This window comes from Tigriopus californicus, chromosome 11 (assembly GCF_007210705.1).
Source record: "Tigriopus californicus strain San Diego chromosome 11, Tcal_SD_v2.1, whole genome shotgun sequence".
Lineage (NCBI taxonomy): Eukaryota > Metazoa > Arthropoda > Copepoda > Harpacticoida > Harpacticidae > Tigriopus > Tigriopus californicus.
In genome coordinates this window covers 8,266,059-8,277,424 of record NC_081450.1, presented here as the reverse complement: position 1 = coordinate 8,277,424, position 11,366 = coordinate 8,266,059, and the positions used below count along the sequence as shown (strand labels likewise).

General features: G+C 47.6%; 3 protein-coding genes across 4 annotated transcripts; 2 read left to right on the top strand and 1 right to left on the bottom strand.

Annotated features, from left to right (window-relative positions):
• Positions 1 to 410: 410 nt before the first annotated feature.
• Positions 411 to 3,938, top strand: LOC131890341 (uncharacterized). 2 transcript variants are annotated; one of them, XM_059239674.1, is made up of 5 exons: positions 411 to 533; positions 1,918 to 2,238; positions 2,313 to 2,488; positions 2,769 to 2,997; positions 3,774 to 3,938. In XM_059239674.1, exons 2-5 carry the CDS (start codon positions 1,926 to 1,928, stop codon positions 3,899 to 3,901), a joined length of 846 nt encoding a protein of 281 aa, XP_059095657.1. In that variant the 5' UTR covers positions 411 to 533; positions 1,918 to 1,925; the 3' UTR covers positions 3,902 to 3,938. The 2 variants fall into 2 exon arrangements, with proteins under 2 accessions (XP_059095657.1, XP_059095656.1); XM_059239673.1 differs by lacking the exon at positions 411 to 533 and having other exon boundaries at positions 1,727 to 2,238.
• On the top strand, positions 661 to 1,918 carry LOC131890340 (probable palmitoyltransferase ZDHHC24; the record flags this gene model as incomplete). Its single annotated transcript, XM_059239672.1, is given in 1 exon segment — positions 661 to 1,918. A coding segment is annotated over 1 exon segment (1,008 nt). The 3' UTR covers positions 1,718 to 1,918.
• On the bottom strand, positions 3,919 to 10,664 carry LOC131890342 (polyphosphoinositide phosphatase-like). Its single transcript, XM_059239675.1, is given in 12 exon segments — positions 3,919 to 4,254; positions 4,329 to 4,739; positions 4,885 to 5,130; positions 5,384 to 5,617; positions 5,708 to 5,841; positions 6,140 to 6,352; positions 6,354 to 6,411; positions 6,791 to 6,992; positions 7,341 to 7,536; positions 8,384 to 8,658; positions 8,797 to 9,292; positions 9,413 to 10,664. Coding segments are annotated over 12 exon segments (3,333 nt in total). The 5' UTR covers positions 10,055 to 10,664; the 3' UTR covers positions 3,919 to 4,028.
• Positions 10,665 to 11,366: the final 702 nt, after the last annotated feature.

The window sequence follows — 11,366 nt, the reverse complement described above, 5'->3', positions numbered from 1 at the left end:
GATGTTTCAAAAATATTACCAAGTTTCCAAATCTCTTCATTGACCTAACAAATTAGCAAATTTCTTTATGATGAGTGAATTTGATCACAGCAATAGAAATCAAGTTAGGGGCGGCCCAAACTTGCATATAAATATGGTCCTTATTGAATCACCTGAATTTGCACAAAAAAATGCAAATAAACTTGTCAAAACGAAGCCACCGTTGGATTGTACGGGCGATTTTTCCCTGTCATATCAACCAATAATTGATGAAAAAGCAAAGTTCTGCCATGAAGTTATTCCGAGGCCAGAATTTGAATCCACTAACTACGCTTGGAGAGAAAATTCTGGCATTGTCGCCCGTTAAACTGATCGACTAGACCAGAATTGTGTACCTCTATAACTTCAATATTGCATCATAAAAATACCCCTGAGTTCAGCAAACAACATACACAACAACTCTTTTTTTTATGGCAGAAAAAAATCAACAAATTAAGGTTGCGTGGTTTTGGGCCATCAACGTCTGGCTCGGCAAGCCCGCTGCCCAACGCCAAGTGAGTATATGGTGCCAGCGGGCTAGCCGCAAAACCCCAAAATAACAAACTCCCGCATCGTAATCGATTGATTAACTAACATCGGATTGATATAGGCGAAGAGAGAACAGGAACAAGCGGGTACCAGCGGTCGCCAACGGGCTAACGGGCCAACGGGTAATCGTGGGAGGGGCAGGATGCGTTTCCGGCTGGGCCGTCCCCGTCGCCGCTCGGGTTCCCTGGGCAACCTGCTTTTGGAGACGGTGCCGCCCTTGTTCCACGTGACGCTGACCTCCCTCCTGACTTACCTGTTCCTGAGCCTGCGTCCGGATGACCACTACCTGCGCCTGGTGGGCTTGTTCCTCCTGTTTCAAATGTTGGCCAATTGGGTCATGTTTTGGCTGAACCAGGCCACGGTCAGTGTGTCGCCCAAGAACTTCCCGGCCTACATCCACCGCTACCCTTCCTTGACGCACAGCCGCGCCCACGGCGGTGAGCAACCCACCGAGTTGCACGTAGCGCCGGAATTCGAGCGCCATTTGTGGCGGGAATGCGAGTCCTGTGACCTGCACGTGCCCAAGCGCACACACCACTGTGGACATTGCCGGCGCTGCATCTTTGTCCTGGATCACCACTGCTACTTCTTGGGCGCTTGCGTGGGTCGCCACAACCTGCGCTTCTTCTTGGTCTTCTGTTGGTACGCCGCCCTGGGCTCAGCCTTGGGCTTGTTCAACGTGTTTGAGGCGCTCACCTTCTACCGTGACCCGTATTCCCGGGAAGCCGCTTATTACGTGCTACCCTACACAGTCGTCATGTATCTCATGGACCAGGCCGCCGCCTTCGAGATGCTCTACGTGGCCCTTCTGAACTTTGGCGCGGGCGCGTGCTTGGCCTGTTTGTATCTATTGGTGGTCGGTTTTTACTCGGCTTACATCGGAAAAACGCCACATGAATCGGGCAAGCGACCCAAGCCTGAGCAACTCATCTATCGATGGGACGATCCCGAATTAGAAGTAGGTTGCTGGGGTCACTTAGGCGAGGTTTTTGGTCCGTATGGTTGGCTGCATTTCCTTGTACCCATCGTTCCGTTTGAGGGTCCCCCGCCCGTGGTTGGGTACCGCCGCATCATCACGTACAATAACGATTACATTCTCGATGGGACCGTGTTCACCTCCGAGGTTGATCTGGACTTTCAACCCTCCTAGTCACCGGGTTCACTTATGTTGTTCTGTGTAACTCATTCATTGTCAGTGTTTATTTGGATATCAATGATCCCAAAAATCAATTGCATTATGTGCATTAAATGCACTACGCTCCGCCTTTGATGGTGAAGCAATTATGATCTCTCCTATGCTAGTCGGGGCGTTTCGCTCATTCTCAACCCGCTTACGATTTTTTTTTACAGATCTCATCATGAGGCCGGATAAGAAGCAGGTGCGCCATCACGACAGTCGAAAACGAGAAGAAAAGGCCAAGGCCAAAACCCCGGGAGCGGCCAAAGATTCGGCTCAGAATGCCATCTCTAACGCCGTGGCTTCTGCTCCCGGTTTAGTGCCAGCTCATTACTCTCAGTTCGACGACTCGAACCATCGGATTGAGAAATACGCTCGTCGCAACATCTCCAGCAATTGGACCAAATATGAAATTCCCTCGTCCGAAGAGGCCAATTCTAGCGAGGATGAAGCTCTCACCGGTCTAGACTTCAATCTGGCTTTGGAATCGGCGGGTGAGAAAACCGAAACCAGTGGTTCGCTATTTATCGAATTTGACTAACGATGGCATCGTTCTTGGAGTTTGTAGGTGGGGCGGACTCACTTTTCCAACTCCGTTCTGAACGCGAATGGAACGATGACAGAGATGCCATGGCCTCATTCTCCAACAAATATTTCGCCCTTGATCTTCATGATTTGGAAGCAGCAATCTCGTGTATTCCACTTCATCAGAAAATCGATTTTGGTCCGGTCAATTTGGAGAAGGTAAGTCAGCAACGAGCCATGTTCATTTGTCTCGACTTAAAGGAGATTCGCTCAATTCGTGAGTGAATCGTGCATAAATGACGTTTTGGTGACGGTTGTAGTAAAATCAAACCAACATCTTTAGATTTTGTCACCACTGCCATGCTTATTAATTGGCCCTTCAAGGGTAATCCGATTCTTTCTAAGCAACTCTTTCCACCCAGTCGTGCCGAAGAGATCTTTCCCATGAATGGCCAGGGAATGACAATTATCACCCCTACTTCCAACCTTTTTCCTTCAGGAGGATCTTCTTTTGGAAAGACTGACCGAGAAAGCTGAAACGTTTTCCAAGATGTACTCCGGAAACCGTTACGCCGACCATACGGCAGCCCTGGCCCAAAAGATGATCAGCAAACTCAAATCAAGCCCAGATTCCACGATCAAGGATGTCTCGTTGTTACCATACATGCCAAAAAAATCTGACGCGAAAACGAGTATTGAACCTAATCCTGGACCAATCTTGGAGCATGGTAAGTCCAGGAATTGGATGGCACAGAGAAGTGTTGGGAGGATTAAAGTTGGAAGCTCTTCAAACATGTGGTTGGATATATTGCACGTTTAGGTCCAGAGATAGTATCACGATCCTAACTCTGTACATTTCGATTGTTCAGCCACATCTTGAATATGCCTCGCCCATTTGGGCTCCAATGAGTTCAGCAGGTTTACAAAAGGTCGAGCAAGTCCAAAGATGTTTCACTAGGAACATCACAGGAATGAGAGAGCTCTCGTATTGGGAGAGACTAATTAAGTAAGGACTGTACAGTGTTCAGAGAAGGTACGAAAGGTATCTGATACTGTACGTCTTCAAAGGCATCCATGAACTTTGTCCCAACCCAGGATTTAGGGTCAATTCTAGTGACCGTAGAGGCTTAATGTGCGTTTTGAGAGCACCTTCAAGTCTTCGAGAATCCAGGCTAGTTCGAACAATGAAGTCCACATCTCTTCTTTCTCGGGCTCCTTCATTGTTTAATTTTGCTTCCTCTAATATTCGTAGAGCCTATGTAGGTGCTGATCCATTAGCAGTAATTTAAGTCAGACTTTTTGATCAAAGTACCTGATCATCCTACGTTCAAGGGCTAGCCATATCCACCAACTCTAATTTGTTAGAGGATCAAATTATATTTGAATGGAAAATCATTAAGATTAATACTTTTTGCCGTCTTGAACAGTTGGGATCCCATCCCAGTGGCGGTAAGAAAGTCCGCAAATAAATAAAATAAAATGACTCCTCTCTTCTCTTCCTAAGGTCGGCCAAATCGCTCCCATTCCGAGCGTACCAGTGCTCAAACTAAAATACCCGCAGCGCCCAAAACCAAATCTGCCTCTGAAACTACCGAGTTGGAGGATTGGCTCGATGACTTTCTCGACGAGTGATAAAATAACTTCTCGAATACTGATACGGGTATTTTTTATTCCTTGCCTGCCTTTTTGAACATCAGGATGATATAGCAGATGTGTAGCAATGAGGCACCTAAATTGCGCGGAAAACTTTCGTTCGTTCTTAACAGACATTCACAGCATTATGGTACAATTGTATGTCAGCATCATTTGGATCTTGCGCGCCTTGCTCTGCAACTCGGCAATACCCCCGATAGATGTCCAAATTTGATGCCTTCAGTTGAACAGTTAGGGAGAACAGCTCCTGGCTTGGGCTTCCCCTGGGCATTCGATTCTTAGAAGCAATTGACGAGCCCTCTGCCTTGGGAGGCTCGCCTTCCATGGTATAACTAAAAAAGAGTAACACAAACAAGGAAGTTTGACATAAATACCACTAGAAGACAATCGGCAATTGTGATTGTACCCTCGATAAAGGCTCATATTGAATGGATCCGGTTCCTGGATCTTGGCAGGGGCCACTCCGGCATCCATGACCTTGAGCAAAGACTGGAAGGTGGCCGTGTGCTCGGCTGTGGTCTCGGCAGCCTCCTCGCCAATCTCTTCTTGGCCGGGATGCTCTTCCATCCAGTCCACGAACTCTTGGGACGAGGACAAGGACACGTCGTCCGAGTCGCTTGCGTTGGACAAGGTAGAGGCCGTCGAGCTCACTCCAGCCACGGACGGATTTTTTTTCACCTTCCACGTCTCAGCTGAGGGTGAATTGGGGGAAGGAGAACTTTTCTTTCCGAAAAGGAATTCGGCGAACGAATTCTTCGAGGATCGCACAATCGATTCCTCGCGTCGCTTGACTTCGCGTTGTCGAACAACGAACGGGCTAGAAGAGTGATTGAGAAGTATCTCGTAGAAGCAATTGCACTAGACGTCAAACATTCATGAGAACCGATATTTGAAACAAGGATCAAATTTGCTCGCTCGATTGGTGAAGTGGAAAAGTAATAAAAAAGTAGTAGTAGTAGTACCTGTATTCAGTGCAACAATTTGGCATGTAATCACGGACCGAGTGGCTGACCTCTCGATAGGGGAAAAGCTCGTTCAGTACGCTCAACTCAAATGGACGGTAGTAATCTTGGTAAAGATCGAACTCTTCGGAGGCGGCACTAAACCGTTTCAATTGGGTGCACTCTTTCAGATACTCGGTCAATGGTAGAGGTAGGACAAGTCTGAGATCACGGGAGAACCAATGCGTGGTCACGTAGAACGGAAACCTGACATAGAAAGAGCGAGAAATCCAAATTATATCCCCTCTTTCGAGTCAAATATCCTTGTTGTTGCTTCTCTCGAGTACAACGTACAATGCGCTAGTACTCAATGCACAATGGATATCCTCGTATTCGTAGGTAGCTCTCTCATTGCGTGCCTCACATTGCACTTCAAGTGTGCATTGTCGTCGTACCAAACATGAGAAATGATCCCTTCTTCATTCCTCGCTTCCTGGCTTAATTGCTTCCACTTGCTTACCTTTGGGCGTTGAATGGTCGACACATTTGAGGAGAATGGAGGTACTTGTCAGTGATGAACTCCTTGTCCCAAATGGCCACTTGACCTTCCTTGGGCACGAAAACTCCCAAGAAAAGGTTGATCGCATTCTGCTTCTCCGCATCGGACAGGGTGTTGCTATAATACCGCCGAAGGGTTTGTGCGATATCGGTGGCTTTGCTCGTCCATTTTGACTCTTTGCGATAGGACTTAATTCTGGAACATAAGCAGGAGGAAACACATCAAAGCCAGGACTCATTAGAAGAGCATAACCCTTCAACAGCCATAAGCTTGGTTTGAACTTGCCGGTGTATCAACTGAGATCCACCATATTGGAGGGCTAAGGTATCGCCGTGATCCTCGTACATGACTTCAAGCATTCGAGCGCAATCGGATTCGTATTCCAGGTTGGGTGTGTCAATTAGCCCCAAGGCGAACAGCTACATCAAAAAGATTCCTGTATGTATTCCTCCAGACACGATGAAAAGTGACAGCACATTCAGCACATGATTTTCGAGCCAAGTGGCAAAAGTTGAAAAAGGTTTCTCAACAACGGGCGGACTCAAAATTGACACGGCAGAAACTGTCCGCGGTTTCCCCCCCCCCCCCCCCCCGAGTTCAAAACTGTGCGGCGCGTACCATCCCTTGGCATTAATTTAGGTAAAATCTTGATTTTTCGAAGATGTGTCATCATACATGATCATGAGCTTGATCGCTAGACAATTCTCACCTGGAGACCAAAGCGCATTTCCCCACCACAAATTGAGCCGTGTTGGTTCGGTCTAAACAGTCCACACAATTCGTTCGGACAATTCCTGTTTGAGAGAGCTGCTGGGGATTGGAGGCTTGCTCGACGAACTTCTCAGCATAGCTATCGACCAGGGGATCGTGGCGTCGCTTGGCTTGCAAAACATGGCCAAAGTCCTGCTTATTGTGAAAGAAGATCCCGGTAACGGCGGACTGCGAAATGCGCGATATCTGCCAAAGTTTGGATCACTTCCGTGTCTTCTCTGAGAACATGGAACGGAAAAAATCCAATATCAGACGCTAAGCTCAGCTCAGCTCACTAAGAAGGGCGAAACAAGCCTTTGTCAGAAAAGAAAAACCACTATGCCTTTAAGATGAGAAGGAGATCGGGTTAATGGAAGAGATAGCGATCCTAGAAGGAACCCGCTCAAGTGTGAATCTGGGCGCATTACCAACAAATATTTAAAGGAAAAGGCACCAAGAACAGACAGTCTTTCTTCTCCTTATTGGAGAAAAAAAATTTTTTTGAGGAACAATCTTCGCCAAATAGACACTGATTCCGTATCTCTCACCCTTCCAGTGCAAATTCCAGGCGGAAGTTGAGAGCGTTTCGTAATTTGCTCGTGCATAATTTTGGCTTACCTTTTCTTGCATCGTGCCATGTCCAGAGGAATGTATTTGATCCGATCCGGGACAGGCAGAAACTGATTGAGGTATTCGATTTGATTTTGGAACTCGTCGCCCAAGAGGCCTTCGTGAGGGCGTTTCTTCTCACGTTTCTTAACGAGATTCAGAACCACCACGGGCGAGCCATAGTTTTCCATCAGATTGTTGAAATGATTGCCTACAACACATGAGGATCTTTGAACAAAAGGCAATTGCGTCGTCTTTTTGGCCAAGAAGAAGGCATCGCGTTGTATTTTACATGCACCGAATTCCAACTATGGCCTTTGCCGGTTAAATACTGTTGTAGTATGAACCCAACATAGGGCCATATCGCCTCATGGAATGTGATTTGTTCACAAGCCTCCTTACTGTATGTAATATATTCGTAGTGTACATACGTACATGTTTGCAGTACAAGAACACACCATATATAGAACATACAAGTCAAGTAATCCGAGATCTGTCCAGCGATCCCGAAATTGTACGGGTAATGATTGTCGTACAATTGTATGCTTCACCGATTTACCTGATGTTCGTCCATGCGGATCCGACAGCTCAAAGAAAATCTGCGGTTTGGGCACCATTTTGGTCACATCTTGGGACCAATGACTGGGTACGGATCCACGGATTTGGACAAAAGACGTCATTTTGGCACGGTGAAGATCAAGCACGGTACTATCCACAACGATTTGTTCCGTTTCTACCTCATTAGCCACATCGCCCTGATTGCATTGAAAACAAACACAAAAACATCGTTATAATCGTGCCGTATGTAGATCCAGTAAAAGGGTGTATGCTCGTGTCGTGTAAGGGTGTAGCGGTGGCTTTGATACTCTGCAAATATTCGCTTCTTCTCTTGGTGTATTCAAGAACATGCAACATAACGGTTGTCAATCGGTCGCTTGGATCTAATTGACCTTCCATCTGGAAACTACATTGACCCTCGAAGAGATCAATCTGTGTACGTATATGAGTATGAGTACATAATCAAGGGCCAGGAAAGTCGCACGTAACGCTCGAGAGACTCTCTCACAAAAGAAGAGGCCAACAATTGAAGGGACACAAGAACGAGGGGAGAGAGAAAGCTTGTGTGGCCTTTGTTCAAGGCAGGATTAACACCACTAGTTTAAGGGACCAATTGGCAGGGTTGTGATAGAATAACTCTCACACTCTTTGTTGGTCGGCCAAAGAACCAGGCAGGCCAAGTGAAAAGTTGGGACAGAGTTGGTTTGCATTTCCAACTACAAGCAGCGCATATTGTCACAGAAAACCAGGCGGGCAAATATGCGCCAATCAACAACTCTCCATGTTTCAAACTTTCTTACTCGGAACATTTTTTCCACGGCATCTCAAGCCTCAATTAGGGTGACAGTTAAGCTGCGGTTTTGCAATCACTCGCAACGTGTGCAACAGTAGCGTTATGGCGTAAATCTCCCGCTTTGATCTGCCACGAATGACACGGTTTTGCTTCTTTCATCTCACGAGGGTTTAGAACTTCTTGGTATCGATTGCTTTCATTATTGCAAGGTTCAAAATAGTGTTCACATGATCATTGTATTTTCCGCTTACCTGGAAGTTGGCGCCGCGTTTGAGAAATCTCGTCCCGGCGAATTTTCTCGATCGTCGAGCGATCAAGGTTAGCAATATGGGACGTCCATAGACACTAATGTTGGATTGATCGATGAAGCCGTAAATGATATGAATCACCCAATTTTGATTCAGGGAGGTATGGTTTATAAACTGGTCGTTCCACAAGTATCTGACATTGGGCTGGCTCTGATAGCCAACGTCTGACGGGAATCTCCCATCAGGGAACATCTCATCCAGCGAGCGAACTTTGGTTTCTAGAGAGGCCAAAAAGTGAAAAGAAGAGCGGAAAATGATACTGATCACTGATCGCCTTTTTGGTTCGTCCAGGGCACGAAAGTCCGTAATTAATGAATTGATTGATCGAATGGACTCGAGACGTAATAATGACTCACTCGTTCGAAGAAACTTGGGCTTTGTCAGATTGAATTGAAGAGTGCGTGTCAAGTCGTAGCTATAGCTGTAATAGAAATTGGATGACATATCCACGGCCTGAAACATTCGCCGATACCGGGCCTCGTCCGGATGGGATTCCCGTATATCGTCATTGGGTATATACAAGAGAGATGTATCTTCGATCTTGTAAATACAATGATGGCCGATCATGGCGGCTTTGCGCCGCTTCGTAATCAGCAAGATGTAGTAACCCTCGAGGAATCGGACAAACCCGGCAATGCCAAAGGCTGACAAGGTTTTAGTGAGCCCATATCCCACCTTCTGACCAACTTTGGAGCGATTCCCAACGTCGGCCATCATCAGAAGGGATTTAATTTCTTGGGTGTCGTAAACGAGTTGATCGTCAGTGATGACTAAATCACGAGGCTCATTGCGGTGAATGTTCAAGACTCGAAATTGGGTCTCCGTATTATTCGATCCGACCACATAATATCGCTACCGGCAAGAGAAATATTATGTATTAGTAGTATATATTCCCGCGGCACAAGATGTCACTAGAATTTGAAATCTGCCGACCAGTCTTCTGCCCTGTCCACTGGCTGGGTTAGAACTTACCGCGCGAGTTTCGTAAATGACAATCCGTTGGACGGTCTTCACGAAGGAATGAAAGCGTATCTGAGAGGCCCGCGAGATGCTGGATCCCGCGTCGGACAGGGCTAAGCCATCACCCAGGCTTTCCCCATTTTCAGCCCGGGGCAATAAACCGGCTTGGTCAGCCAGAGTTGTAGCTGGGCTGACACCCCGACCGTCATCGCTCAGGATACCCGACTCCGGACCGGATGTCAGGTCGGCTGGATGGAACCAGCGATTCATATCGGACGAGCCCAGACCCGGTGGAGCATGGGCCTCATTATCAGACTCATCATAGGGCTCCATCGGGCCGGTCTGGGCTCCCTCTTCGGCCCAAGACACACAGGCGGACCCAGCGTCCGGGTCCGATGGGATAGGACAGCTAGCTGCCGGGTGGAGGGGGGTGGGGCATGGGGCTCGTGTGCAGGCTTGAGCCACATGGCCTACGATTTCCGCTTCACGTCGTTCCAACTCGGCCGTTGACGGGTCAAATAAGCTACTGGAGTGTTTGGGGACGGCCCCAGCTAGCGTTCGTCCTCTTGCCCTGCCGGTGGCGGGCCATGGACCCGTCGGGCAGTCCGGGCTATGCGGACCTTGGGGCTGGGCCGTCCCGATGTTTCGCCGCATGGCGTGAAGGCCGACAAATCGCGCTCGGTTTAGGAGAGTGGGGTGAATATCAAGTTCAACGGGCGTGTGTTCAGCCACATCAAAATGTTGGGAACCGCGCAAAAGGTGCGTGCAAAGTGGGCGGACTGGGTGTGTTCACTCCTCGTTGCTCGAGCACTCACTCACTCATTGTGTATGCTAGGGTGTCCAGGTCGGCTTTGGGGGGTGAGGTGCTAGCCGTTCTTGCCAGGTCAGGCCAATTGGCCAGCTCTGCTTGTGCGGATTGTTTGTCCGATGGGAGCGAGGTGGGTCGGAGGGTCGGAGGGTCGGAGGGTCACCTAACTAGTAGGCTAGCTCGATCCTCCTACCATAATGCATTAGAACCTGACAGCACGCACGCACGCACCGGCTCAATCCGTCCATCCGTGTACGAGAGAGCTCTTACCCTGTTCTCATGATGAGTGGCCATCCAGTGGAGGGAACATCGATCGCTATCCTCGTCTCTAGCGGATTCCACCCAGAAGCGAGAAGAACAGGTGGGAGAAAAATGAATCAGGCGGTTTGAAGGGTCCCTGTTTGGCAGGAGGAGGAGTCCCCGGAGGACACGTGCTTGTATTGTATTATCATCATCAGCTGATGGCCCATCATGGCATATGACCAAGGGAAGGGAAGGGAGGACAGACCGGACAAGCACAAGGACAATCACAAGGACCCATGCCGGTCCAAAGACATAAGACACTCGCTACCTCCTAAACTATCCTAAACCAATCCATGAGTGGCAGGCATGACTGGACTTCGAAAAAAAATTCCCTTTTTGGCCGATATATTTTGTTTCAACTTGAGAAAGTTGCGAAAAATGTTCAGAAAATTTGAAAAATGGTTGTAAACAGCGCAAAAAAGGTGTAAATATGCCAAAGCAAGTCGCAAAAAGTGGTTTTTTTAATGGAGATAAGGTCATTCATTCTTAGCCCCTTTTAGCCTCTGCTACATTTCTATCTATTGGCAATTGTAGGCACCCAACTGAATCTACTAGGGTATCCATCAAGTTTGCAGGAAATGTACGTATTTTTTTTCTTACAATCTTCGGCGCAAAGACACGTTTTCAATTGATACCGATGTCATGGTAACCATTTGATTCTCTTCTGGAGCCTACTATTTTTTATTTTATTTTTTTGGAGCCTACTCCTAAGGGTACTTCTGTTCACAAAATAATTTTGGGTCAGATCAAACCCATGGCGGTAGATGTAGCTCAACTGCAGCTCTCTTTTTATTGCAGACTTTCCTAAACCGAAAAAAAGGGAGTTAAATTCAACATTCAAATTCGTTGGTGTTT

Excerpts from the sequence above, each read along its gene's own strand:
- LOC131890341 (XM_059239673.1), top strand. The coding sequence starts at position 1,851 with ATGATCTCTCCTATGCTAGTCGGGGCGTTTCGCTCATTCTCAACCCGC. Across the intron at positions 2,489-2,768 it reads GTCCGGTCAATTTGGAGAAG|GAGGATCTTCTTTTGGAAAG; the intron begins GTAAGTCAGCAA and ends TTTTTCCTTCAG. Across the intron at positions 2,998-3,773 it reads TGGACCAATCTTGGAGCATG|GTCGGCCAAATCGCTCCCAT; the intron begins GTAAGTCCAGGA and ends TCTCTTCCTAAG.